We start from the raw sequence: 27,600 nt of genomic DNA, 5'->3' as shown, positions 1-27,600 counted from the left end.
GCCCACAGCCTGCCTCCCATGGCGAGGTGAGCATCCCCTGTGCTCCCTTGTTCTAGGTCCATGCCTTTGAGTTCTAGGACCTGGCTGTGCTAAATGCGTGCTGCCCAAGCATGGAGAAAAAGCTTAAGCAGGGCTCCAGCATCTTGTATGTCTCATTTAAGGAGAAGCAGCAGGGGGAGTTGAAAGATGATTCGGTGAGTACATGTAAGTACTGGTGGGGAAATGCCACCTGCTGAAGAACTGAACCAAGAGGTGGAGGCAGAAGCTGGACAAGTGTCAGCTGGGCTGGGTGAGTGCTGCTCCAATCTTTGCTGTCAGGTTATCTTCTTAAGGGAGCAGCTGCGGGGCAAGGGGCAAGCCCTTGCTGCGGTGAGTGGCCTGACACAGGCACTAGCAAAGGGGGCTGGGGCTGACCAATACATACCATACCATCGGATTGCTGGTAAGAAGGGGCAGGCTGCGAGTGGTACAGAAGTTACTCCTGTTGGGCCGAACTCGCGGTGGGACCAGCCCAAGATCTTTTGTTGATGTTGTTATAGAGTGGAATTCGCAGCGTTTCCTAGCAGTGGAACAGGGCGGGGAGGGGGGGAAGGCACAAATAGGTCATGGCGGGCGCTGAACCCTACACTCGGGACGGGCCCGGGTGTCTCCAGGCAGCGGGAGGGAGGGGAGACGGGAACACCGAGACACCGCGTCCGGGGTGCCCAGGGGCGCTCGGGGGGTGCCGGTGCCGCGCTTGGGCCCAAGGCCTGTGGCCATCGAGCATCCCGCGGAGGGGGATGAGGGGTCTGTGTCCGTGGGGTCCCGGTCCCCGACGGGCTGCCCCGGCCCGGCGGAAGCGCGGCCCCTGAGTGAAGGGCGGGCGGCGGCGGCGGCCCCGCCCGGTGCGGCGGCGGGCGGAGCCGGCGTGCGGGCGCGGCCCCGTCTCCCTGCGGCTCTCGGTGGTGCGGCGGCCCGGCCGGCAAGGCCCCCCCGCAGCCCCGGGCATGGGAGCCCGCGGGCCGGCGGCCGGGGCTGGAGGAGGAAGAGGAGAAAGAGGAAGAGAAGGAGGCGGCGGCGGGGGCCGCTGACCGGCGCCGGGGCGGCGCGGCAGCCCCGAGGCCGCGGTGAGTGCAGCGGCGCGGGCAGGCCTGGCCGGGTGGGGGAGGCCCGGGATGCGACCCGCGGGATGTGATCGCGGTCACTTATGGGTGGCACAGCCCCGGCTCCGGGAAAAGCCCCGTTTCTGTGGTTGTTTCTCGTTTTTTAGTAAGTTTGTGTGTGTGTGTTGGGGACTGGGAGAACTGGGGAGGGGTTGGCTGTACTGAATGTGCCCCCTTACCCCGCTTGTGGCCACCGGGGCCGTCGGCTCCCCCAGTGCCTCCCTTCTCCCAGCCTAGGGATGTCCTGTGGGAAAAGGGAGCCCGTAGGGACGAGCATCCCCTCCAAAACGAGCATCCCAGCCCCATGGCACACACCACAGCGGGGTGAACCCCTGGGGACCAGCGCCCCAACCCCACGTTGCTTTTAGCCTCTCGCATCCTGTGGAGATGCTGTGTGTGGGAGATGACATCATGTTTCACAGCCCCTTGCCTAGCGGGTGGTTTTGAGCCCACTCATGTTGGTGGCATCCTGTGGCCGATGGAGCTCTTCGCTTTTGTTCCCGTTGAGCACCACTCCCTGCTCGCCTCGTGGACCACCCTGCTAAAGGGTCCCTAAAACCTGCTCTTGTTTTTCCCTCCCTGCCTGGCTGTTGAGATGCCACTACTCCATGTGCTGCCTGCTGCCAGGGGTTTTGGGGAGGGTTTCTGGCAGGCACTGGCGGCACACAGGTCTCTGTGTTGAGGGCTGTGCTGGGTAGATAGGGCACCGTGACCATGGAAAGGTTTAGGAGATAACAGCAAAATCAGCTTTTCTCCAGAGGGCAACTTTCTAGAACAAACCTGGATGAGGAGTTGGGGTGCTGGCATGTGCATGGATGTGCCCGTGGGGACCCTCACTCTGCATCCTGCGGAAACCGAGGATGGACACAGTTGGAACATCAGTCTCTGAGCCTTTTCCAGCACTTCTCTGCCTGCCATGGGGTCCTGCCAGCACCCCATTGCCTGCTGGGTCAGCCCTGTGGCTGGGAGTGCAGCCAGAGCAGGGCTGGGTGGGAGATCCCACTTCACACCTCAGCTCCTATCCCCATTCCCAGCCAGTCGATGCTGGCCGGGTGCCCTGCAGCTCCCTGGGGAGGCCCCACTGGCAGCTGCCGGGGGGCTGGCCCCAGACCCCGGCTGGTTGCCAGCACCCTCAGGTCCTAGCTGCACTCCTAATGGGGGTCCTGCTACAGATCCTTGTCTGTTGGGATCCCACCGGCATCCCTGCAGCAGCACTGGCCTGTCCCAGGACCCCCATGGCCTTGTGAACCCCTGTGCCTGTCCCTTGCGGGGTCGCCTTGCCCTGTTCTAGCGGTTCTGAGAGCAGAGACTGGGACAGGAGCCAGGGCAGGAGCTGGGGTGCATGGCCATGCTGCGCTCCCAGCAGTGGCAGGGCTGGGAAGGGACGGGCGATTTGGCTCGGCCAGGGCTCTCCGGTGACTCTCTGGGCTGCCTTCCCAGCAGGGCTCTGGCACAGCTCCAGTTGTCATGTGGGAGATAAGGGGACCCTGGCTCCCATCGGCTCCCAGCAGCCCAGGGGTATTCCCACCAGCACCAGGAGGAGAGAGGACCTGCACCGCTGGCTGTAAGCTGGACCCCCCTGGACATAAGCTGGGACATCCCCCTGGCTCAGCTCAGTGTCTGCCCCACAGCTGCTTATCCCACTGGGTACCCTTCAGGCATGGCGCTCATTGCCAGGCTCACTTTGGTGCTTTTGCTGGGGCGCAGGATGGCAGGGTAAGGACAGAATGGAGAGCAGGGAAATGGAGTGCCTTGGAAAGGGGTGGCCGGTGGGAGTGCCCTTGGGACATCCCAGCTGGCTGCATTTTTGGAGAGCATGGGGTCTCCATGGAGGCTCTTTATGGTGCTTGTGGGAATGTCCCTGAACCTTGCTGGCGGTTGATGGGAATGGGGAGTGGGTCTGGCTTGGACTTAGACTTGGAAAGCAGAAAGGGGACTTGCTGTGTAGGGCTGGGGGCCTCTTGTGTCTTCATGGCTGAGCCTTTAAAGCAGAGGTCCAAGCAGAGTACTCAGCCAGGTTTTTTTCTGGCATACTGACTTGCCCATCACCTCTGCATCAGGTGCTGACGCAGGTCAGGTCCTGCACTGCTCCTGCTGCCTCAGTGCTGCTCAGGCTGGCAGTGTCCTGAGCATGGGGTGTCTCAGCAGGATCGAGACCGTGGCTGGAGCCGCCCCCCTGCCCCGCTAAGCGCACATGTCCGCCTGCCCGTGCCCAGAAGATGACCAGGCTGCTCTTGGGGGTGACCCTGGAAAGGATTTGCAAGGCCGTGCTGCTGCTCTGCCTGCTCCACTTCGTTATCATCATGATCCTCTACTTCGACGTCTACGCGCAGCACCTGGACTTCTTCAGCCGCTTCAATGCCAGGAATGCCTCGCGCGCACACCCCTTCTCCAACTCCTCCCGCCCCAACGGCACCATCCCCAGCTACGGGCCGGCCGGTGCTGAGGCCCCGTCCCCCAGCGCCAAGCCCAGCACCAACCACTCCGCCACTGAGAAACCCTTGCAGCCCTGCCAGGAGACACCTCCCGGCTTAGGTGAGACGTGGGGTGAGCGTCGTCAGAGAGTTAGACTTTTTCTTCAAGCATATTAAAGGCCAGGTTGACAGAGCCTTGGGTGACATGGTTTAGTGTGAGGTGTCCCTGCCCATGGCAGGGGGATTGCAACTGGGTGATATTAAGGTCCTTTCCAGCCCTAACTATTCTATGATTCTATGGGGCTGGGGTGGGTGCCTATGGATGGCATCCTTGTCCCATGGGCCCTGGACATGGCTTCTGCGTGGTCTCAAGGGTGGAGTAGTAGAGAAACCCTGGAACTGGTACCGGGTGTCAGGTTTTCTTGGTGGTGTCTCCAGTCTCTCTGTCCCTATTTGGGAAGAGTTTTGGGCATCATCTGCCCTTGGCAGTGCCAATCCCCCTTGCAGGTCCCCCTCGCTGCTTGCTCTGCCAGCCTGGCTGGGAGCGGTGGGTGACCATGACCCTGACCAAATCCTGTCCCGTGGGCATCACCCTGCCCTCCCTCTTGCAGTCGGGCGCCTGCTCATCGAGTTCAGCTCTCCCATGAGCATGGAGCGGGTGCAGCGGGAGAACCCCGATGTGCGCCTGGGTGGCAAGTACACCCCCCCGGACTGCCTGCCCCGGCAGAAGGTGGCCATCCTCATCCCATTCCGGCACCGCGAGCACCACCTCAAGTACTGGCTGCACTACCTGCACCCCATCCTGCGCCGGCAGAAGGTGGCTTATGGCATCTACATCATCAACCAGGTGAGATGGGCAGGGGTGAGGAGGTGCTGGGGATGGGGTGGGCAGGCGGGCATTGCTGATCTCTGCCCTGCAGTTCGGCGAGGACACCTTCAACCGGGCCAAGCTGCTAAACGTGGGCTTCCTGGAGGCACTCAAGGATGACGAGGAGTACGATTGCTTCATTTTCAGCGACGTGGACCTCATCCCCATGGACGACCGTAACCTCTATCGCTGCTACGAGCAGCCGCGGCACTTTGCTGTTGGCATGGACAAGTTTGGGTTCAGGTGGGTGAACTGAAGCCTGGGGTGTTTCCACACAGCCAGGGCTGGTGTGGCTTCACTGGGATGGCACTGGGGCCACCAACCTCGGTTTTTCACCTGGGCGTGCATGGGGTTGCTGGCTTGAATTGTGGATATGGGATGGGAGGGAGCACAGAGCCCTGGATGGGAGGGTGACACAGAAGAGGGCTGTTGCTTGTACATGCAGGTCCCTGTGGGGCTGACTCCCATCCTTACCTGTCCCTGGGGCTGACCTGTTTGCTCTCAACCTGCAGGCTGCCCTACGCTGGCTACTTTGGCGGCGTCTCTGGCCTGAGCAAGTCCCAGTTCCTGAAGATCAATGGCTTTCCCAATGAGTATTGGGGCTGGGGAGGAGAAGATGATGACATCTTTAACCGGTAGGTGCCAAAACATTGCCAGCAGCAGCTGGTTGGGGTGTGCTGGGGTCTTCCTGTGAGCACTGACCTGGTACCTTTACCAGTGCTGGGGCTCCTGTTTTTGTGCGGGACGTGCACAGGGTATGCCACATAGAATAATAGAGTCAACTGGGTTAGAAGAGACCTTTAAGATCAAGTCCAATGATTATCCCAGCACTGCCAAGTCCATCACTAAACCGTGTTACTGAGGGCTCATCTACATGTTTTTTTGAACACTTCCAGGGACGGTGATTCCACCACTGCCCTGGGCAGCCTGTTCCAATGCCTTTTGGTGACAAGATTTTTTCCTAATATCCAATCTAACCTCCCTGGTGCAGCTTGAGGCCGTTACCTCTTGTCCTGTCACTTGTAACTTGAAGAGACCAACCCCCACATCACTACAATCTCCTTTCAGGTAGTTGTAGAGAGCAATAAGATTCCCTCTTGAGCCTTCTCTTCTCCCAGGGGGAGGAGGCAGTGAGGGATTTAATTACCGTCCAACTTGAGGCTTGGTGATCCCCAGGGATTGAGCTGTCTCTTTCCAGGATGTTGGTATGCGCCTTCCTTGCGGCTGAATCCCGCGGCGTGCTGGGGCTGTCGTGTTATGAGCTGTGCTAGTGGGGCAGTGTACCTGCGGGCTCTGCTCCAGGCCACGGCCGGAACACTAAACTTGGAAGCATCCAGGGCTGGGAAGCAAAACTTGGAAGTGTCTCAGTGGTGGCTGTGCAGCAGCCAAACAGGCATTTCTGCCAGCAGCCGGCAGGCTGCAGCACAGCTGCATGATGAGCCAGAGCTGAACCATCATCCACACCGCTGCTGCCTCTTCTACCGTTCTGTGGCACTGCCCAGGGTAGCAGTGTGTGGCTGGTGGTGCACAGCCACCCTATAATGGCTGGTCAAGCAATCCACCCCTTTTAGGTGCTATGTACAGGCTGGCACAGTTGCAGTTGCTGTGGGCAGGCTGGCATGGTTGCAGTTTCCATCTGTGGTGGGCTTGGGGTGGTGAACAGGCAGCGTGTGGAGCTCTGGGAGAGCTTCAGGCTGCCCTTAACATGTAGAGAGGGCCCCAAGGGAAGGGCTGGGCACCGGCATTTGGAGAATGCAAAGAGCAGGGGCTGCAGAAGGGGGGATGGATGGTGATGTGTGCTTGGTGCTGGCTGACCGCAGCTGCTGGCCAGTGGAGATGGAGGTCGCTGGGCAGGAGCGGTGCTTTGGGCACACTCAGCCGTGGGGCACATGGCACCCTCCGTCATGGCACTGGCTCATGAGGGGTAACGGGTTTAAACTTAAATAGGGGAAGTTCAGGCTAGATATAAGGAAGAAGTTCTTTACTGTGAGGGTGGTGAGGCACTGGAATGGGTTGCCCAAAGAAGTGATAAATGCTCCATCCCTGGCAGTGTTCAAGGCCAGGTTGGACAGAGCCTTGGGTGACATGGTCTAGTGTGAGGTGTCCGGGCCCATGGCAGGTGGTTAGAACTAGATGATCTTAAGGTCCTTTCCAACCCAAACCATTCTATGATTCTATGATCTTGCCTTGGCACAGTGCTTTTTAAACAGGCATAAGTTTATTTGGTCTGGGGGCTAATCCCCGAAGGCCTCTGGGCTTTGGAATGTCACACCCTGGTGCTCACACTCTGATCCCTTCCTGCTTCCACCTCCCAGCATCTCCCTGAATGGCATGAAGGTGTCAAGGCCCGACATCCGCATTGGGAGGTACCGCATGATCAAGCATGAACGGGACAAACACAATGAGCCCAACCCGCAGAGGTGAGTGAGCCGCAGGGGCCGGGGCAGCCAGGGTGCCAAGTGATCACTGGGCTGCCTCCAGACACCAGCTTTCCCGCTCTGATCACTCCCATGGATGCCCAGCACCGCTGGCACTATGTAAGCTATGTCCCCTCCCTCATCCTGCTCCCCTTTCCACCAGATTCACCAAGATCCAGAACACCAAAATGACGATGAAGCGGGATGGGATCAGCTCACTGCAGTACCGGCTGGTGGAGGTCTCACGCCAGCCCATGTACACCAATATCACAGTGGAGATCGGCAGGCCACCGCCCCGCCTGGCCCGGGGCTAGTGCTTGTGCCACCGGCAGAGTCACAGGGACCCGGCTCTGTGTCCGGGCTGGCTGGGCAAGGTGGGTTTTGCCCCAGCTTGAGAGCCAGGACTGGACAGGGATGTTTTCTCCCTACTCTGCTGCCTTCTGGAGACGGCTGCCTCCCAGCTGGCCCCTCGCTCCCCAGGATTTCTCTGTCTCCCCTGTCCCCACGAGTGTGTTTGCAGGACCCCCACCCCATACTCACTGTGTTGGTGGACGAGATTGGTCACCCCTGGCACAGGGGGAGGGGGCAGCCCCAGCACTGGTGAGGAGCCCCCTGCCCATGCCAGCTCCTGCCTGCACACTGGGCTAGAGGGCGAGATCCCGCTGCTCTGGGAATGCAGGAGGGGTCCCCACCAGCACTGCGAGAAGTGGGGTGCAGGCTTCCCCCTTCGGCAGCGCTGGAGCCGCTGCTGCCCCAGCCAGGGGTGGGAGCAGCCCAGGCCCCCCTGAGCAGGCAGGATCAGGGTGAGGTTGCTGCCCTGTTGGGCACGCAGACATGGCTCGCTGTCTTCCTCTGCTTTAGTCTGGTGCTTAGAGCTGGGCCCTGTCTCCGCTCTGCCAAACAGAGACCTCTGGTTAGCGAATACCCCTCGCTGTGCCTCAGTTTACCCAGGGCCAGGGGCTGGCAGCCATATCCCATCCCCTCGCCCCCAAGGCAGATGCTGTGTGCATGCAGCCCCTGCCTGCACCTGCCCTCCCCATTTGGGGGGTGGGAATGGGGCTCATTTCAACCCCTCTTGGTGTGGGCTGGCACCAGGAGGGGCTCGCCCTGCAGCAGCAAGTGTCCCACAGGCAGTTTGGAGACTACTGGAGTCTCCCCCTTTTCTGGCTTCCCCCTTCCTTGGGGCAGGGGGGCTGCAGGCAGGAGAGGTCGGGGCCATGCAGGGCAGGTGCCCTATGCCCCTCCATGGGACTGAGAGCCCCAGCAGCCCCCCACACCCCGCGGTGGGCCGGGAGCAGCGGGGCTGGGAGCGGGGCAGCACGCCAGGGCAGGGGGGCACCGGCGACTTTTGTACATTTGAATGTCTGACCCTTTTTTTCAGCGTACGTTGAATGCAGCGTTCGGTCGCAGAGACCGGGGGTTTTGTATTTAATAAAAGTTTGAAAAGTTCGTGGGGTTTGTGGAGCTGGGCTGGGGGGAATCACCACGAGATGGGGCGGGTCCTGGGTCCTGCATCCAGTGGGATGTGGAGAGGGGAACAGCACTGCCTGCTACCTGCAGGGGGCTGGCAGAGCCCACCACCACACACACACCATGGGGACCTCCCCAGCTTGCCCAGCAATGGGGGCTCCTGCTAGGAGTGAAGTACCCAGGCCATGTGGGCAAAACTGGCTGTCTTCACTGTGCCATGGACAAGTGCTCCCCTGCACCTGGGCGGACAATGCTCTCCCCTAGCAAGGACAAGCCCCCTGGCCCCATCCACTGCCCTATCTCCAGGTGGTTTTGGAGACCCAAGTGGGACAAGGAAGCATTTCCCTGCTGATTACCAGAGCTGGGCATCAAGGGGAAAAGGCTGCACCCATGGGACATCATCCCCCACTCTCCTCCCAACTCCCTCCCCAGCCTCCCCAAAGAAGGTCACATCAGGACACCACCTCAGGAATATAAATCTCATTAAAATCTAGGATACTTTAGAACTCTAGACCGGGAGATACACTGGCACAGGCAGCGCTGCCCAGGGACGCGCGCATTATTGCTAACAATTAGAGGTGAAGAGTAGCGGCGTGACACGTGGGGCAGGGCATGGGCACCATGCAGGAAACTGTGCCCCTCGCCGCGGCACGGTGGGGGTCTCAGGACGGGGAACAGGGGGGAGCTGGAACATCCTGCCGGGCCTCAGCACCCGCCACCTGCCGCCTCCCACCACCGTGCCGAGCCACGCCGTGTCCCTGTGCCAGCCTTGGGGCTGCGGCATGGGGAGCGCAGGGGGCTGGCTGGGAGGGGAACAGTGGGGTGGGAAGGGTCTCACCCACCCACCCTGGATTGAGAGCTCCAGGCCCTTTGGCTGGAGCTGGAAGACAGATTTAAAACCGCCCGGCCTTTGCCAGTGCATCCTGCTCCACTAATACTGGTTGGGGACAGTGTCCCCAGATGGCTCGGAGTGAGCGGGCTGGTACAGCCCTTCACATCTCTGCTGGTACCTCTTGCTAGCAGCAGCTGAGGGAGGGGGGGATCGGTCCATTTTGCTCCCCCTTAGCACCATGGAAGGCCCCCCCTGCCCATACCAAGGCTGCTAGGGAGAGCTGGACCCTGGTCCTGCCCCATCACCCCCCAAACAGGCTTAAGTACTCGCCAGCCTCCTGCCCCACCATGGGGCAGGCAGCAGCATCAGGCTGTGCCCATACTGCTTATGGCTACACCAGCTTTGCTGGTGATGCCTGGCCACCCAGATGGGCACCCACAGCCTCCCAGAGGGTCCACAGGGTGGAGGGGTGCACGGTGGGGGCACGTACCAGCTCACCACCTGCACAGCCCTGGGTACCGTGCGTATGTGCGTGCCCACATAGGCCACATGCATGCCCTTAATCTGTCGGTGAGGGACACACGCGTGCATGCGTGTGCGCTAAGTGCTTGTTTCTTGTGCCATAAGATCTCGCTGCCCATGCAGGCAGCGTGCTTGTTCCCATCTCCCTGTGCTAGCTCTGTGCCTGGCACCATCCCTGGGCATGGCCACCAGTGGGACCTTGAAGGCTCTGAGCCACAGTGGGTGCCCACCCGGGCTGGGGGGTCCTGCAGTGCCAACCCCACCACAGTGCCCCTGTGCACACATACTTGGGGTGGCCATGGGCAGTCTCAGCATGGTCCTACCCCACTCCCTCCCCATGGCTAGGTCAGGAGGATGCCCCACAGCGGGGCATCTGGCTGCAGGGGGGCTGGGAGCCATGGGACATCCTGCTCCCCCATCCTGTGCCTCCCCCCCCCAGAGCAGGACCCCTGCAAAGTGCCTCTGCCTCCCGGCCCTCCCAGGGCTGTGCCCCCTCCTCTCTTGTCCCAGCGTCGCGCACAAAGGTTACCGTAAACATGAGGGTTAACAAACGCCACGGGGGGGTCGGGGTAGTTAACCGGTGAGGAGGTGGGGGGGGCTCGGGGATGGGTGCTGAGAGCCCCCCGTGGTCCGGTGCGGCCCGGAGCCAGGCTCCGCCAGCGGAAGGTGCGAAAGTGTCACCGCGCAGGAGGGGTTAGAGGGGGTGCGGGGATGGTGGGGGGTCACAGTCTGGAGTCCTGGCTGTGGGCTGAGCCGTTGCTGCCCTGCACGGGGGACGCAGCCTCCACCTCACTCCGGCTCTTCTCCGGCTGCAGGGGCTGCACCTCCAAGTGGGACTCAGTGGAGGGGCTGAACGCTGGGGCGTAGCGGCCGCTGCGGTGCTCTGCCAGCGCCGGGCCCCAGTCCTTACTTGCCTTGGTAGCATTTTTCAAGCGCTAGAGAGAAAAGGAGAGCAAGGGGACATGGTTAGCACCCACCATGCTCCCCTGCCTTGCCCTCCCAGGGAAGCCTCGAGATCGGATACCCCATGGATGCCGCCTTCTCATAGCCGCTGTGGGTGTGTAGGCAAGTGAAGGACAGCCTTACAGGCAGTCCCGTGTGGGACATGGACAAGGAGGTCTACACCCTAGTCACCTACCTCCAGCAGTGTGTCCCCCTCAGAGCAGCACACTTTGTATATGGCATAGATGGGGATGCAGATGACAGAGGAAAGTGCCATGAGGAAGCCGATGCTGATGGCCCAGGTGGGGTAGACGTAGTCGTTGTAGGAGATGGGCCGGTACTGGATCACTGTGAAGACCAGGATGAACTGGGGAGGGACAGGCAGGATCAGCCAGTGGGGAGCACCCAGCCTGCTCTGTGTCCCCCCAGTCACCCTGCTCTGCATCCTCCCAGTCACCCTGCTCTGCCCCATCCCCACTGCTCTCCTGCAGCCCAGCACCCTCCACCCCAGCAGGCTGCTCAGGTGGGCTCTTTGCCTCCTCCTTCCATGGCCCCAGGCCCCATAGTCACAATGCTCACAAAGATGATGGCAGGTGAGATGAAGCGCCAGCAGATCTGGAAGAAGAGCGGCGGTGGGAAGCCCAGCATCATCTCAATGTCCTTGAAGTAGTTGCGATGCCCTGGGGGGAGAAACGAACCCATCAGCCCCAGTGTGAGATGGATGGGAGCTTGTTGGGACCCCCACCACTGCCCATTGTCTGCTCCAGATCTCAGCTAGTGGGACCCATCAGGCTGCTCAGGTCACACCTGATTGGCCAACAGCCTTGCCAGCTAGCACGCAGCAGACCACCGATTGGGTAGATATCAGAACACCCCCTTCCCCATTGGCTGACTGTCCACCTACCGTAGATGTACATGATGGCCACACACATGATGCAGGAGATGACGACTAGGGAGAAGCTGGCGGCATAGTTATCCATCAGCAGGAGCCAGTAGATGCCCGCCTGTGAGAGGGACCCATTTAGCACAGCTGCCCCAGCGGGTACCACTGCTGTTGGCATGGCAACAGCACAGCCATGCTGCCAGCGTTGTGATGGCAATGCACAGCTGAGGTACACCCGCAGACATTGGCATGGCAACACGCAATGCCAGGATCAGCATGGTGACGCTTAGTCTGGATACTATCACCACTGTTGGCATGGCAACACCAGGCCTTGGGTGTCACCACCACCTGGGTGGTCATGGCAACAGTTTTTAGTGTCAGCTGACAATCACCATGGCAACAGCACCCCACCACCACAGCCCCATGGTCACCTACCTGTGTGGTGAGCGGGACACCCAGCAGGAAGCCCGCCACGGCTACCCCCAGCGTCACAAAAGTCTTCCTGCGGATGATCCACTCGTTGCCCACCTCATCCACAATGGCCGTAACCAGTGTCTCCAGCAGGCAGAACTGCATGTGGGGCAGAGGGGGCAGTATGTCACCACGATGCCCCACCATGCCACCACCATGTTCCACCTTGCCACCACCATGTCCCACCTTGCCACCACCATGTAACACCTTGCCATCCTGTCCCAGTACACTGGCCCCAACGTGACCTACCTGTGTCCCCAGCCCCAGGAGGATGAGCATGAAGAAGAAGAGGATGGACCAGAGGGGTGAGATTGGGAGCAAGGTGAGGGCTTCCGGGTAGGCAACAAAGGCCAAGCCAGGGCCATGGTCAGCCACCTTGGAGACATCCACGCCCAGGTGGTTGGCCATGAAGCCCAAGATGGAGAAGATGACGAAGCCGGCATAGACACTGGTGGCACAGTTGGTGATGCTGATGATGATGCTGTCCCTGTGGGGAGAGGTCTGGGCTGGTGACAGGTCCAACAGACAGCAGCAGGGTTGGTGGAGCCATTGTTGGGCACTCACCGGTAGCAGTTGTTGTGGAACTTGTTGTAGGAGGCCATGGTGATGAGCCCACCCCAGGCACAGCCCAGTGAGTAGAAGATCTGCGAAGCTGCATCACCCCACACCTGCAGCAGTGGGGTGGTCAGTGCTGTGTCCCCATTCCCCCCTGTCCACCCGCCACCCCTCATCCCTGCTCACCTTGGCATCAAGGATCTTGTCCCACTGGGGCGTCAGGTAGTACATGATGCCAGTGAGGGCCCCCTCCAGCGTGATGCCACGCACGAAGAGGATGGTGAGCACCACGTAGGGGAAGGTGGCCGTGAAGTACACCACCTGCGGAGCAGCATCTCAGGGAGCAGGGCCATGGGAAAGGGATGTGGCCTGGGACATCCCACCCCAGGCTAGGATGGGGCTACGGTCAGGGAAGGTGGCACTATGGACGCAACAGGAGCTACATTCCCTATAGGGATGGAGATGTGCCTAGAGGGGGAATGGCCACCTACAGAGGGGGCATGTCCACACCAGGGATGGGGCTGGGAGGGAGAACATATGGGTACCTTCCCCGAGGACTTGACACCCTTGATGAGGCAGAGGAAGACGACAACCCAGGAGACACCGAGGCAGCCCAGGAGGGGCAGCCGCACCTCGCCCAGGTTCCCAATGTCATCAGACAGGTCCAGCACATACTTCCTGCATGGGGGGCAGCGGGTGTCAGAACGGCCCCACCATCACCATCACCTCCCGCATCCCTTGTCCCCATCCCCGGTACCTCCAGTACTCCTCACTGGGGCTGGTGCGCTTCTGGGTGGCGTTGAGGGCGAGGTTGAGGGCAGCGCGGCTGGAGAGGTTCCCATCCAGCACCCCCACACAGTCAGGCGTGTTCCAGGCGTTGCTGCAGTACGTCCAGGGCAGCACACGCGTCATGGACACAAAGAAGTAGTAGAAGGCAATACAGATCACCACGTTGTAGTAGATCCCGATGTACGTGGACACCACCATCATCCCGTAGCCCACGCCTGGGAACAGCACCGGGGAGGGGTGAGCGGCATGGTGCGGCACGGCGCGCAGCACAGGGGGTTGTGGTGTGGTGGGGAGGGCAGCATGCGGCGCCAGCGGCAGCTTGCAGCCATGCTGAGGCTTGGGTCTGTCTGTGGCACTGGGGTGGGGAGCACTGTGCATGGGTTGCTGTACTTTCAAGCAAGCCTGGTGGTGCTGTGTCCCCTGGAACGTGTGGCAATGCGCAAGGGAGGCATGGACTACAAAGCTGCAGGAAAACCTTTGGGGTCTGAAGCATTAGAGAACCACTGGGTGGGGGTCTCTCCTGGCTATGGTGTCTTTAGGGATTCAGCTTCCTGGTGGCATGTGACAAGGGCCACACAAGCACAGGGAAATGCACATAGGAGGGTGGGCTGCCCACAGTCAGACGTGACATGTGGTCACGTCACCCATCAGGTAGCGTGCAGGGTGCACCAGGGGAGCCAGCAGCATGGGAGCACACTGGTGAGCCAGCAGGGTTCAGCTGTGGCAGGGCAAGTTCTGAGCACGGCCAGCACCCACACATGTGGGCACAGCACCCACTGCCTATGGTGCAGGGAGAGGACTGCGGGAGTGTGCCCACACCTGGAGGGGCCATGGGGACTTGCAGTGCGTTCAGGGGACCAGAGTGGCCTCTGCAGCAGTGATGCGCTGGGGACACGTGTGGCATGTGCAGGGATGTGTGTGTAATGCCTGCAGCGGATGCCAGCGCAGGGCTGGGGTATGCACAGGAGATGCATCGCGTGCGCAGGGATGTGTGTAACGCGTGCAGGGAACGCTAGGCGGGCTGCATATGCAGGGCAGTGTGGCCCAGGCTGGATGTGTGTATGGAGGACCCATGCCATGCATGCAGTGATTGCATGTGCAAGGTGCAAGACACAGGAGCCTGTGTGGGGCCGTGTGGTGTGCCAGAGGTGTGCGGGCAGGAGACACGTGGGGTGCATGGTGGGACGTGACGAGGGCTGTGCCAGCAGACATCCCATGCTGGCATGTGCTGGTGGGGATGGGCAGCTCCTTACCTTTGAACATGGGGCTGACCCTCCAGACCCCGAGGCAGCCCTGGCTGGCAAACTGCCCGAAGGAGAGCTCCATGAAGAAGAGGGGGATACCACAAAACACCAGCATGATGAAGTAGGGGAACATGAAGGCACCTGGTGGGCAGGAACCAAGGGGTGAGAGTGTGCAATGCCCTTGGGCACAACTGTGCACCCTGCACCACCCCAGCAAGCCTGGGGCTGGCAAGCACGGCATGGGACCCCCACCCTGAGGCACCCCACTCCCCAGCCCCCCAGCACCCACCTCCCCCATTGCGGTAGCAGAGGTATGGGAAGCGCCAGACGTTGCCCAGCCCCACGGCATAGCCCACACTGGTCAGCACAAACTCGATCTGGTTGCCCCAGTTGCCACGCTTGACGCTCTTGTCCTGCTTGCCTCGCTCCCCAGGCACGGCGCCGTTCTGTGGAGAGACGTTGTGGGGTGTGTTAACCATGGACCGCGCTGCCAGCCCCATCGGAGGGGTGACGGCCACCAAGCAGGGCTGGGTGGTCCCCAGCATCATTCCAAATCCCCCCCTCATGCCAGCCCCCCCTCCAACCATGCACAAGCAGTGCCAAGGAGGGGGAGGGCAGTGGTGGTGCCCCCCCCTCCAATGAATAGCTCTGCCTGGAGCCCGGCTGCAGCGAAGGAAGAGCCTGAAACTCATACAAAGCAGGTCCGGGCGCCCAAGCACAAAGGGGCCTCTGTTCTCACACCCCCCCTCCCCGTGCCCAGCAAGAGAGGTCCTGCTGGGTGGCCACTGCCCATGGCTGGGAGGGGAGAATGGTGGGACCCCCAGGGGGAAGCAGGGGCTCCCTTCAAAGGGGAGTGGGGTGCAGTGATTAGAGCAGGTGGGGGCCTGGGTGCCGCCCCAGGAAGGGCACCCTGCAGCAGATGAGGTCCTGCCCAGCAAGGCACCACACTTGGGGCAGCACAGGGGGGTCCCATGCAGGTGGGTCCCCTTGGGGAGGCAGCCCCACCATTCAGCCATCACTCACTGTAGGGGATGGAGGGGAGACAGAGAAGGGCAAGAAAGGGCGCTTTGTGCAGGCTGCCACACAATGCGAACTCTCACTGCGGACAACAACAACAACAGGGATGAGCACCCATCACCGGGTGGACCCGTCCCAGCACGGTCCTGTGCTCACATTAATGTTCTTCCTGGATGCTGCTCAGCTCTGGCAGGTTGTGCTGAGGGCAGATGTCATTTTTGGGTGCTGCAGGTACTCCAAGCCCTCCCTTACCCACCTGGGGGCCAGGTGATAGATGCATGGGATGAGGGTGCTCACGGCCCCACAGCACCCATAACACTACAGGAGCTGCATGGGGTGCCGCAACCCTAGGAGCATGCCAGTGCCAGTCTCCCCACCATGGACACCCCAATGTGTGCCCCCCATGACGGCCAACGCCGGCAGCGTGCGGGCCACAAATGGGAGCCGTCACCTCGGATCTGCTCATGCCGGCGGGGCGCAGGCAGCAGGCGCGGTGCACCTAACCGTATCATTTGATTAGGGCCGGCACAGCCAGGACGTGATGCCCGGCGACTCCGGCACAGCGCTGCCAAACAAAGCCATCTGCTGCGAGCAGGGCCCGCACGCGCCAGGGGCCATGGGGGGCTGCTGGGGCTCACGGATGGGGGAGAAGGGCAATGGGGGGATCGGTGAGCACTTTGGGCTAGGCTTATAGGGGTGATGTTGGCTGAGCCAAGGCATCAGGGTGAGAATGGCAGACCCCATGGCAAAGACTCCATCAGAGAAGAGCTTACAGCAACCCCCAGTGCTAGGGGGGACCCCCCCTCCAGGGAAGACTCTTATTATGGGGTGCCAAGGGGTTGCCAGGGTAGGGGGATAGAACACTGGCACTGTCCCCATGCCTGGGCACACTGCCCGCTTGAGCAGGCTGATCCGATCGGGAAGCCGCTGATTAAGCTGCTCGCACTAATGAGGCTCCTAATGAGCAGCACAGCCAGCAGGAGGGGGGCAACACTCCAGCCTCCCTGGCACAGGGTCTTGGGGGGACAACACAACTGCATGGCCCTGGCTCAGCTCAGAGCTCTGGAGGCCAAAGGAGACCACATTCCTGTCCCAAAGCTGAAAGGCCACCCCTCTGCTCAGGTAATGCTGGCATGGCTTCACCCCCATGCCCAATGGGGCACCCCAGCTTTGAGCCGCCTGGCACCAGTGCAGTGAGAATGCCAAGCCTCTGTTCTTTCCCTCCCCACTTTTCCATTCCTGCAGCACAGGGCTTAGGCGTGCTTGTCCCCAATAAGGGGCAGCCACATGTGTGCCCATGCGTGCACAAGCACACACACGTGCGCAAATGCTTGCGTGTTTCACCCATCAGCTTGCTCCCACTCCCCCCCTCTCCCCAAATCTGGGAAGGTCGCCTTGCCCTTTACACTCATTAACCACCCTTCCAACCCCACATGGTAAAAGAGGGGGGACACAGAGAACCCAGGCATCTGGGAAGATAAGACACCCCTCTTCCCATTATAGGGATGGGACAGAGATGGGCTGCAAAGGGGGAATTGCTCCACAGCAAGAATGCAGACTCGAGGTTGGAATGATGCTCCCAGACCCCAAATTTTCCATATATGTGCTACAAAAGATACCTGGCTTGGGTGAAAACACTGGGGCAGGGAGGGAAGAAGCACTCCTCAAACACCCCAAATATCCCCCAAGGGGGCAGAGGGGCAGCAGAGGCACACGAGGGGTGCCCAGGCATCCCCTTCCTCCCCTATCCCCAGGGACCAGCCCCCTCACAAACCATGGCCAAGGCCTCCCCAGACCAGCAAAGTGGGTATCATCCATCACACTGTCTGGCACCGGAGCCTTTCTCATGCTAAGTAGCATCTCCTCACACAATGACAGCTTGGCTGGGGTGCCCGGATGCCCCCCACTTCCCAAAGGGGCCTTGATTTATGGCTGGGAAGCTCATGGCAGTGGTGGAATCCATGCTGGGGATGTCTCCATGGGAGGCATGTCCAGCATGGTCCCCCGCTTTTTTCCCCCACTCAAACTGCCCCCACAGAGGTACCTCAGCCCAACAGAAGCACTCCATGGGGCATCAGCCTTACCCAGCCCCCCTGAACAAGTGAGCGACCCTCAGCCTCCTAATAGGGTGCTGGGGCTGCTCCTACAACACCAATGCAGAGTTCATCAGCCCTGATGTCATCAGCCTGATGTCACTGCTCATTGCCATGGTGATGGTGAAAAAGTTGTGCCTGAGTGAAGCAGAGGCTACAGGAAGATATAAATAGATGCTAAATATGTCTTTTGGTAAAACAGCACCTCTTCCAGGACAGCAAAGTGGGGTGCAAGATGCCTGGGACATTGGAATCCCAGCCTGGGGCAGGGGTTCCCAGAGACAGAGGGATGGAGTGACTTGGATAGGGCTGTCCCATTTGACCTCACTGGCTGTCCATGGATCCTGGGTACTTGCGGGGGAGATACCCCTAGTCAGGTCCTGCACTCCTTGTCCCTGCCACATGGGTAATGAACTCACATTGACATCTTAGCTCTGCCAGCTCCACCGGCCCATCCTAGCCAACCCTGTGCTCTCCCAGTGGTGCCCGGCCCCCTGTTTCCCCTGCCCTGGTGCAACAGATGCATGACATGGGGGCCTGGACACCCAGAACAGCCCAGGCAGTGGGAGCATCAGTTGTGGATGCCAGGATGGGCAAAGGCAAGAGGGACACTCCCAGAGCCAGGGGGCTGCAGTGCTGAGGGACTTGTCCAGATCCCACCAAATCCCAGGAGCCTTCAGCAGTGCTACACAGCCCCGACCACCCCCTTGCAAGGGAGGCTGCCCAGCCCCATGGACAGCCCTGAGCATGCCCTGCCAGCCACCCACAGCAGCACAAGCCCAGCCCTGGGGGGCCATGGCAGGTCAGGGCAAGCTTTGACATTGCTCACTAATGCCCATGAAACCAGGGGATAAGGGAGAGGATGGAAGATGGAACTTCACTGCTCCTGCAGAACTGAGCAAGGGAAAGGGCTGCTGTGCCTCTCTTGTAATCAGTTGGTTCCAGAGTTAATGAACGCACAACTGTCAGACAATCTCTTCTTGCTCCCAGCGCAGCTGAGGCCACGGAGGGGCTTGGTGCCACACTGCGTCCTCCCTCCCCCAGACCACCCCACATCACTGGTTGTGGGGCTTAGAGGTGCCTCTCCAGCGTCCCACAGCACAAAGCTGCAGCTCAGCCCTGCAGATCCACCGCCCGGGAACCAGCACGAAGGGGCTTGGAGAGCCACGGCCATGCGGGAGCAGTGCTGGAAGAGCCACCATTCACCTTACTCTGCCCCATTAGACCCTGCTCTCACCTCCCCACTGACCTGCTGAGGGGGCCTGCGGGGGCCCAGCTGCCCGTGGCCGCTATCCGGGGGGCCAGGCTGCCCAGCTCCGTGAGTCCTCAGCTTCATTGGCACCTCGGGCTCCGGCGCAGCAGCCGCCCGCCTCCCCCCGCCCGCCGCTCCAGCACTTGGCACTGCTCCCTGCTCTCCTCCCGGCCAGGCTCAGCCCCTCGCTGCCCGTCCTATGCAGCACCAGCACCCGCCTGCCCCACACCGCAGGGACCCCGTGCCTCAGTTCTGCCCCCACCACGAGCCATGTCCCTGCAAGCCGGGTTCCCCCCCAGCAGGCGCGGGCAGGACAGGCAGCACAGCAGGCTGAGCCCCGTCCCGTTTAATGAGCCCTCATTAGTGGAATCCAGCTGCTTACAGCCCCGCACGCTCCAACAGGCACCGCTGCCCTCCCTGCGGGCACTGCTGCCCGGCTGGCTGGGGCCAGGACCTGTGTTTGGAGTGCAGCAGAGGACCGTGTCCCACTCAGAGGCCCCCTGTCCCCATGCCCAGACACCTCCAGCCCCACACGTGTTCCTGTCATTATGCCCATCAGCTATGCAGCCATCCGGCCTTGCATGCTCAAGGGCTGTGGGAACCAGGCATGGCCCCACTTGGGGACAGGGACACAGGGACAAGCCTGCTTGATGGCACATCCCCAGCCTGGTGCCACTCTACCTCACTCTGACATCACACCGCTGGCACCATCATGGGTTCTGTATGGCAACCCTTGCAAGGTCACTGCCCTGCGGGGGACCATCTGGCTGGAGAAGGGCTGTGCCATGACCCCCCTGCTCCCCAGGCACCCCGCAGCCTCCCTACTCGCCCTCTTGCCAGCGCAAGGTGGGAACATGGTGCGGTGCTGTGTCCCATGGGAGGGTGGGCACAGGGTGTGCCCCCAGCCAGGCTCGGGGTACCCCAGCTGCTCCTAGCCCTGTGTCCCGGCTGGGGAGCACAGCCAAGATACCATTGAGGCATGATGGTGCACTGAGGGCGGGGGGACAGCCCAGCGCTTTCGGGCAGCCATCTGGGGTCCGGGCAGCAGCGGCTGCGGGCACGCACGTGAACAGCACACGTGTGCATAGCGGGCTCTTAGCTCCCTGCACGCCAGCACCCAGCGCTTGTCCCTGTCCCCTCTTGCGCTGGCCACCCAGGAGTTTGGGACATGCATTATCCATCGGATAGCAGCACCCAACTGCGCCCTATCCATGGGATGCATGCAAGCCCAGAATCACCCCATGCTGTGCCAGGCCCAGTGATCCCAGCATAGCCCTGCCAGTCATATCCCATATGCAGCCAAGCACCTCTTGAGCTTTGGACACCCCACAAGGTGCCCACACGAGCATCCCTCCGTCCAAACCCTCCATGGGCTTGGCAGCATCACTTTGCCTAGGCCACCTGCACACAGCATGAGTGCATCATGGTGGGACCCACCACCCCATCCCAGAGATGCCAGGCCCTGTGTCAGCCCATGGAGCACAGTGCTGCTCCCCTGGCAGGCAAAGGGAACTGCCAGCCCCACAGGGACACATTGCTGGAAACAAAGGTCCCACAGTAGGACTCTCACCTTCCCTGGCACCCAGGCCCCTACCCTGGCTAAACTACAGAGGCGGGGGCAATGGGCGCATCAGGGATGGCCATGAGTCTTCCAGCCCTCATCATCCCATCCCCAAGCAGGGCTGCAGGTGTCTCAGGCAGGGACATGCCCCAGTGCCACCATCCCCATGCTGGGAGCTTCCTGCTGGGGCTGCCTTTCTCCGGCCCCATTCTCCCGGGGCAGACATGATTCTCCTGGGGCATTCAGGCAGAAAAATCCCCCGCCAGCCCCCCCATCACTGCCCCTTGGTATTCCGGGAAGGGCTCCCAGAGCCAAGAGCCATTTCCACAGCTCCACTGGCTACCATGCCCATGGCTGCTGGCTGGTGGCACTGCACTGTTGGGGGTGTCTGGGACAGGCACCCCAGGCCTTAACCCCAGCAGCGTGGTGGGAGCAGTGACCCAGTGCTTGCCAAGGAACAGCAGGAGGGCACTGCCTGCCCTCCTGCCTGCTGTTTTGGAGTGAGTAAACTTCGCAGAGGCATCCACAAAACACGGAGTCTGCCAAAGCAGGACGCAGGGACACAGCACCCTCAACACATCCAGACCAATTGGAGGGCTCAGGCCTCAACCCACAGGTGAGGAAACAGGCACAGCAGCACATCACCTTGCTGCTGCCTCCATCAACCCATTCTCTACCCAGGCAGGGCACAGTGGGCACCCTGAGCCCCATCACAAACCCAGGGGCTGCACATATATCCCTGGACATTGGTTGCACTGGCTGGGCTGGGAGCAGAGGTGGCAGGAGCTGCAACTGCAGGCAGGGATGAGAGGACAGGCAGGGACCGTGCTTTACCAGGTGACTGGCAGGGCCCTGGAGGCAGGCCAAGGAGATTAGCTCCATAACCCAGGTGGCTTGGCAGCCAGCACCATCCCGCCACAACTACTCCCAAGGCTCACGGTGCAGGGATGCTCCAGGAGTGGGGATGCTCTCACAGGGAACCCATCAGGTACTTCTGAGAAGTGAGTGCTCCCATGCCTGACTCCCTGCTGTGGGTGCCAGGCTCAGCCCTCACCCCAGTGCTATGCCAGCTGCTCCAGCCAGGGCAAGAGCGCACAGCAAGAACACAGAGCCATGGCAAGCACCCCATGCATTCAGGAGCACCGTGACACCTCCATTCAAACACGGATACATCCTTAGCATCTCCCTGTCCCCAGACAAGGGCTTCTCCTGGAGAAGGCAGGATGGGTGCTGGGCTCCCCACTGCAGGCACAGACAGTGGGGCCATGCTGGGACATGCAAGCAGAGGAGCTGCACACACACGAACAAGCTGGAAGTGCCTGCTGGAGCACGCTGCTCCCCTGGCTCTTGGCTTCCCAGGAAAGTCCTGGCTCCCAGCCCTCTGGCTGGAGCATGCAGCTATTTCAGGAAGCCCCCCGGGAAGGGGAGGGCGCAGCAATAATGTCAGCCCCGATGTTCAGCTCCCATCCGTTGGGAAAAAGGGAAGAGTCAAGCACAGCCTGGGTTCACCTGCCCGGCACAGTGCAGCAGCCTGGCATGGGAACCTGATCTCAGGGCTCCCAAACACCTCACTGCACAGCAGAGCTGCCACAAGCATGGGGCTATTGCAGCCCTTCAACAAGAACACACACCAGGAACATTCCGCATCCACCCAGGCACTGAAGACATCCCTGGTGTAGGCAAGTGCAGGGCAGTGCACAGCATCCCGCAACATACCACTTGTGAGGATGGAAGATCAGGCACTAGCACTACACCGGTGCCTGGAAAAACATAGCTCTGCCCAAACACCACAGAAGAATAGAAACAACTAGGTTGGAAAAGACCTTTAAGATCAAGTCCAACCATTATCCCATGACTTCCAAGACCACCACAAAACCATGTCACTATCCTACCAGCCCAATTCGGGAGAGCCTGCCGGGTGTATGCAGAGGGGAAGCAGCTCCACACCGTGCCCCTATGTGAACATCCAGCACGGAGGGGCACCCACACCCTTTAAGGGAGCAGGCAGAGGAGCCGCCCGGCCAGGGCTTTGCTCCTGGGGAGCTGGGGCAGGTGATAAGGCAAGGCAGAGAGCCTGGGACGGGTGATAGCATCTCCAGGAATGGCGAGACACCGCACCCGAGGAGCGCGCAGGCAGCATGCTCAGGGCAAGCAACAGCCAGTGTCTGCCCCACAGTCATTGTGCTGGGAAGCACCATGGGTGCACAACCATGGCCAGGGATTCCGAGGGAGCACCAAGCCTTAGAGGAGCCCTGGTGTCCTGCTCCCTGTGCTGAGTGCTCCAGGTACACAAGGCAGTGGCCCATGCCAGCCCGCTCCCCACACCCTGCACTTACCAGCAGCCCCTCGCTGCACTTATCGGCCATCCCTGGAGGCTGGAGCTGGGTCCCTCGCCTGCCCGCCCTCCGTCGCGCTGGCTGTGGCACCAACACCGGTGCGCTTCAATCCACCGACAGAGCAAGCTGGGCAGAGAGGAGAGACACCAAGAGAGACGTGACTGGTGGGGTGGGCACGTCCCTCCCCGGGCCTCCCCCTCCCTTCAGGAACCAGGGGGCTGTGCCAGGCGGGTCACTCCCCTGTGCCAGCCTGCAGGGCTAGTGGAAGACACAGAGCCCAGGGATGGATGGGCTGGCGGCAGGGTCTCTTCCTGCTGGCTCCCACCCCCTCCAGCACCTCCGAACCCCAGCACCCAGACAAGCGAGCAGCGGCTCCTAGGTGTTTCCCAAGAAGCAGTTAAAGATTTACCAGGTGTGGACAGACGACCTTGTGGGCTGCTGTCCTCCCAAAGGGTGGGCTTTGGGGGCTGCAGGCAGGAGCAGGGGACCCCTGAGCTCTCCCCCCAGCGAGAGCTCAATCCGAAGTGGCTGCAGCACACAGCAGCGCTGGCACTGGGCACTGAGCAGGGCTCAGCTGCCTCACAGGACACAGATGGGAAACGATTGCCTTCTGCCCCGGTGCATCGCATGCACGTGTGGTGGAGGGGGGCCGAGCTGCTGGGCTCTGCTGGGCACCAGGTGCTGCTGGACAGGGTGCAGGCAGTTGCCTGCACTGCCTGCCCCAGACTGGGGCTGCTGGGGGCCCCAGTGGAGCACTGGGGCCTGACCTCACCAGAGGAACAGTTGCTTTTGCAAAACACCAGTGTGATTGTCCATGTAGCAGATTCCCACCTTTGGCGCGCTTGCTGGTCAGGGGAGGACCCCAATCCCTGCCAATAGTCCCAAACTACCACCACCACCAGTGGCCAAGCACCTCAGCCCTGTCCCCAGGCTGTCATGGGTCTGGAGCGATCAGCAAAGGGGCACAAAGCCCTTAAGCGCTGGGGAAGGGAGCATGGGTGGTGGAGATAAAGGGCAGAAAACCAGGGGATGTAGGGCGAGCCCCCAGCCCTGGCCACAGCCCCTCCAGCTCAGGCAGGCTGCCTCTAGCAGATACCACATCCCATCACCAAAGCGCTCCCTGGGAGAGGAAATGTCATCAGTGCCACAAGTCCAGCTCCTTGCATGGCACAGAGACCTCTCAGAGGTGGGAAGCACAGGGTCAGTGGACGGACCTCTCCCCTTTCACACGCTTATTGCCAGCCAGCCAAAGCTGCCTGTCCTGCAGCCCTGAATTCAGCCTGGGACTCATCCTGCATCGGTGAGGGTACAGCACCCGAGGGGCTGCCTCACCACTCCCCCCCGGGGGTCTGCCAAGCACTGATAAGGCTGCCTGCCTTCATGCACACCGCTGGCTTTGGCTCCCAGCCTGGCAAGGAGGCAAGACCCCAGCCAGGTGCGAGGTGGCAACGGGATGGATACAGGGATGCCGGAGGCTGCGGCATCCCCATGGAGAGGCAGGCAGGGATTGGGATGCAATGCACTGGTGCTACGAGGCAGCTCTCCCGGAGCTGTGGGATGCCATGACAGCTCGGAGGGCAGGGCGGCTCGTACGTAGAGACGGGACCGGTGGTACCCTGAAGTCGGGACACCTAGACACCAACCGGGACTCCCGGACAGCGTGTCATACCTCGGCGGGGGAGGCAGCACCAGGGGAAGGCCACGAATGCTCGGCCGCAGGATGGAAATCCCGTCCCCGTCCCCTCCCACCCAGCGGGCGGCTCGGGGCCGCCGGTGCAGCTGCTGCCACCTGCGAGGCCATTTCCTTTGCCAGCATCCGCCGGGCCCGCTGCAGCCGGTACCCACGGGAGGCGGGCAGCGGGACGGCCTGCCGCCGCCCTGCCCTGCCCTTCCCCCCCCACCCCCCCACCCCGGGAGGCGGCTCCGGCGGCAGCCCCGCGGGCAGCGCCTGCCGCGACGCGCCCGCCGCCCGGCACCCCACCGCCGCCGCCGCCGCCCGGTGCAGCACGGCGGCGGGGGGGCCCGGTTACATCAGCCGCCACGTGGTGGCTGCTCCGCCGCCCCGCCCCGGCACATGCCCGTGGAAAATTACCGCCAGCCCCCCCGCCCCGACACCGGGCCGGGCCTCCCCGGTCCCCGCTGCCCCCCTGGTGCAGCGGCAGGCGGCCCCGCTCTGCGCGCCGCGCCCCTGCGCTCCCCCGGTACCGCGCCGCCGTGCCGGGAGAGCAACAGATGCGGAACCGCCCCGCATCCCGCTCCCGCCACCGTCCCGGCGGGTGGCCTCTGCCGGTGCCTTGCCCGGTGTTGCTACCGGTGTCGCCGGCTCCGCCGATGCGGAGCACCTCGCTGCCCCCGTCCTGTGCCGTTTAGTCCAGTCCCTCCCGTTCCCCTCACCGGTAGCCTCCCGCCCCGCAGATCCTCCCGCCCCGCAGATGCTCCCGCGGCTGCCGGCCTGGCCGAGCACCCGATGCCGGCGAAGGTGCGCACCCCTTACCGTGCCCATGCCTCCCCCCGGCCACCACCGCCGCGCCTGGCGGGCCCACGGGTGCGTCACTCCACCGCACCCGATCCAGTACCGGTGCCGTAGCAGGCCCAGAGCCGCCACCGCCGCCGGTGCTGCCGACTTAATGAAAGTTTGGAGGTCGATGGGGGCTGGCACCGCCTCTCGCCCCCGCCGCCGCGCTCCGCCCCCCGCGCCGCCGCGCTCCCCAGCGCCCAGCTCCGGTACCGGCACCCGCATCCGCATCGGGGTGTGGGCACCGCGGGGTGTGAGAGAGGGTATGGCACGCTTGGGCACACGGGGTACACATGGTGCGCACAGTGCACATGGTGCACAATACACTCGCATGGGCACACAGGTACCCACGGCACACACAGGTATATGGCACCCATGGGCACACAGGCACACTGTGCCCTTGGCACACTTGGGTATACACATGGCATTCTTGGCACACATGGGCACTCGCAGCACACATGCAGCCCACAGGCGCATGGACGCCCAGGGGTACATGCAGGCTTGCACAGGCACATGGTGCATATGAATATATATATAGGACATATGGTCACACACAGGCTCCTATAAGGCACACATGCAACTGCACATACATGTTTGCCCAAGCACACACAGAGGAACATGTGCACACAGCATGTACAGGCTCACTCTACCAGGGCACCCAGGCAGGGGGATGGCCACAGGCGCCGACCAGGACGCATACAGTTAATGTGACCATTGTACATGTATGTACACATGTGTATACATGCAAATCTGTACATGTCTATGCATGCAAATCTGTACATGTATAACTATATGTTTAGGTGTGTGTGTATGTGTGTGTACACATGTAAGTGTACATGTCTGTATCTATATGCTTACATATGGATGTGGCCATCTACATGTGTGTTCAAATCTCCATTCCTCTTTGTGTGTATATACATATATGGATACGTATACACACGTGAACATGAGTGTACCCAGGAGTGGATGCATGTACTGATACACACATACCCATAAACACACGAGTGCATGTGTGTGTCCCCACGTGCATGTGTGCACATGCGTGTGCACATGCGTGTGCTGCTGTCACGCCCCTGCGGCCCAGGCCAGATGTTTCCAGTAACACATGACGGGTGCGCCGGGGGCCGCCCCTCGCCTGGCCCCTCGCCGAGGCCTCCCCTCCCTCCCCCTCCTGCTGGGCTTCCCGCATGCCGGGGCGAGTGCCTGCACCCCGGCACCCTAAGCCCTGGATCCTGCCCAGCCCCAGAGCCTCGGGGCGGCTGTGGGTGCAGTGGGGGAACCTGGGTGCCCCACAGCCCAAGCACTTCAAGCGCGCCAACAGCACAGCCCTTCCCACATCCCATCGGGTGCCCTCTGGTCCTTTCTCTCTCCACAGCCCTGCACCCCATCCCATCCTGACCCCTCCGCTTGGGGAGCAGCCCTTACCTGTGTCTCCATGGATCCCCGTTGTCCCTGGGGGGTTGCTGCCTGGTTTAAGGAAATCCGCAGCAGCCGATGGGGTGAGGGAGGCGGAGGAGCGATGGGGTGAGTGACTCAGGGGTGTCTGGCCACCTACTGCAGGCCAAGCTGCCCAGGGTGCTGGGTGGCTGGATGGGAGACTGCGCCAGTGCACTCACGCGCTGACACTGCTTTTGTTTTGAAAGTAAAACCAGAGTCGGGGCTCCCACAGCGGGAAGGGGAAGGCAGCAGCGAAACCAGAGGGTGCTCAGGTCCTCCCACTCCCTCCCAGCACCCGCGCGTGGCTGCTTGGCACCACGAGCCGGGCTTGCTGGCTAGCACCCTCACTCTTGGCTGCACGTGGCCTCACACCCCTCCCTGCAGCCCAAATCTGGCACCAAGCACCTGAATGCAGCATCCCACACCCAGCATCCCAAATCCAGCATCCCACGCCCAGTACCCTGCGTCAGAGCCAGAACCCGGCTGCAACCCGCGCCCCTGCCCCAGGGTCTAGGCTTTGGAGAGGAGCTGCCAGCTGCAGAATTGCAGACTTGACCCCAAGGGATGGATTTCTGTGGGAGAAACTCATGCTCTCAAACCTCCTCTTCAGGGTCTCGCTCTCTTTCTGTGCATCTCATCTGTGTGCTTTCCCATGTCTCGACTTAAGGAAACAGGAGGAGAGGCCCTGCAGCTCCCAGAAGGTCAGCGAGGGGCTGCTCCTGCCCCTGTGCAGCCTCTGCGATGCTGCAGTGTCCTTGCAGCACTCTCCACCCGAGTATAAACGCCTCCTCCCCAGGATCCTGGGTGCTTTGTGCACCCATGGCTTTGGCCATGGGCCTG

At 61.6% G+C, this 27,600-nt stretch overlaps 2 protein-coding genes across 9 annotated transcripts; one reads left to right on the top strand and one right to left on the bottom strand.

Moving 5' to 3' along the window:
• Nucleotides 1-897: 897 nt before the first annotated feature.
• On the top strand, nt 898-8,290 carry B4GALT2 (beta-1,4-galactosyltransferase 2). Its single transcript, XM_057425880.1, has 7 exons — nt 898-1,106; nt 3,291-3,677; nt 4,168-4,403; nt 4,477-4,667; nt 4,937-5,059; nt 6,740-6,844; nt 7,005-8,290. Exons 2-7 carry the CDS (start codon nt 3,362-3,364, stop codon nt 7,153-7,155), a joined length of 1,122 nt encoding a protein of 373 aa, XP_057281863.1. The 5' UTR covers nt 898-1,106; nt 3,291-3,361; the 3' UTR covers nt 7,156-8,290.
• Nucleotides 8,291-8,776: 486 nt separating this feature from the next.
• Nucleotides 8,777-26,916, bottom strand: SLC6A9 (solute carrier family 6 member 9). Of its 8 annotated transcripts, none has more exons than XM_057425876.1 (14): nt 26,749-26,916; nt 22,809-22,934; nt 14,839-14,995; nt 14,559-14,690; nt 13,274-13,520; nt 13,062-13,194; nt 12,703-12,837; nt 12,526-12,629; nt 12,211-12,448; nt 11,926-12,060; nt 11,512-11,611; nt 11,187-11,287; nt 10,804-10,974; nt 8,777-10,600 (listed from the first exon to the last, which is right to left on the bottom strand). In XM_057425876.1, exons 2-14 carry the CDS (start codon nt 22,836-22,838, stop codon nt 10,388-10,390), a joined length of 1,896 nt encoding a protein of 631 aa, XP_057281859.1. In that variant the 5' UTR covers nt 22,839-22,934; nt 26,749-26,916; the 3' UTR covers nt 8,777-10,387. The 8 variants fall into 8 exon arrangements, with proteins under 8 accessions (XP_057281859.1, XP_057281858.1, XP_057281860.1 ...); XM_057425875.1 differs by lacking the exon at nt 26,749-26,916 and adding an exon at nt 25,303-25,486; XM_057425877.1 differs by lacking the exon at nt 26,749-26,916 and adding an exon at nt 24,402-24,607.
• Between the last annotated feature and the right edge of the window lie 684 nt (nt 26,917-27,600).

This window comes from Pezoporus wallicus, unplaced genomic scaffold (assembly GCF_028554395.1).
Source record: "Pezoporus wallicus isolate ANWC-B61680 ecotype Strahan unplaced genomic scaffold, APGP_CSIRO_Pwel_v1 contig_13480, whole genome shotgun sequence".
NCBI classification, from domain to species: Eukaryota; Metazoa; Chordata; class Aves; order Psittaciformes; family Psittacidae; genus Pezoporus; species Pezoporus wallicus.
The sequence above is the reverse complement of the archived record's forward strand: the minus strand, read 5'-3'. Positions and strand labels throughout refer to the sequence as shown.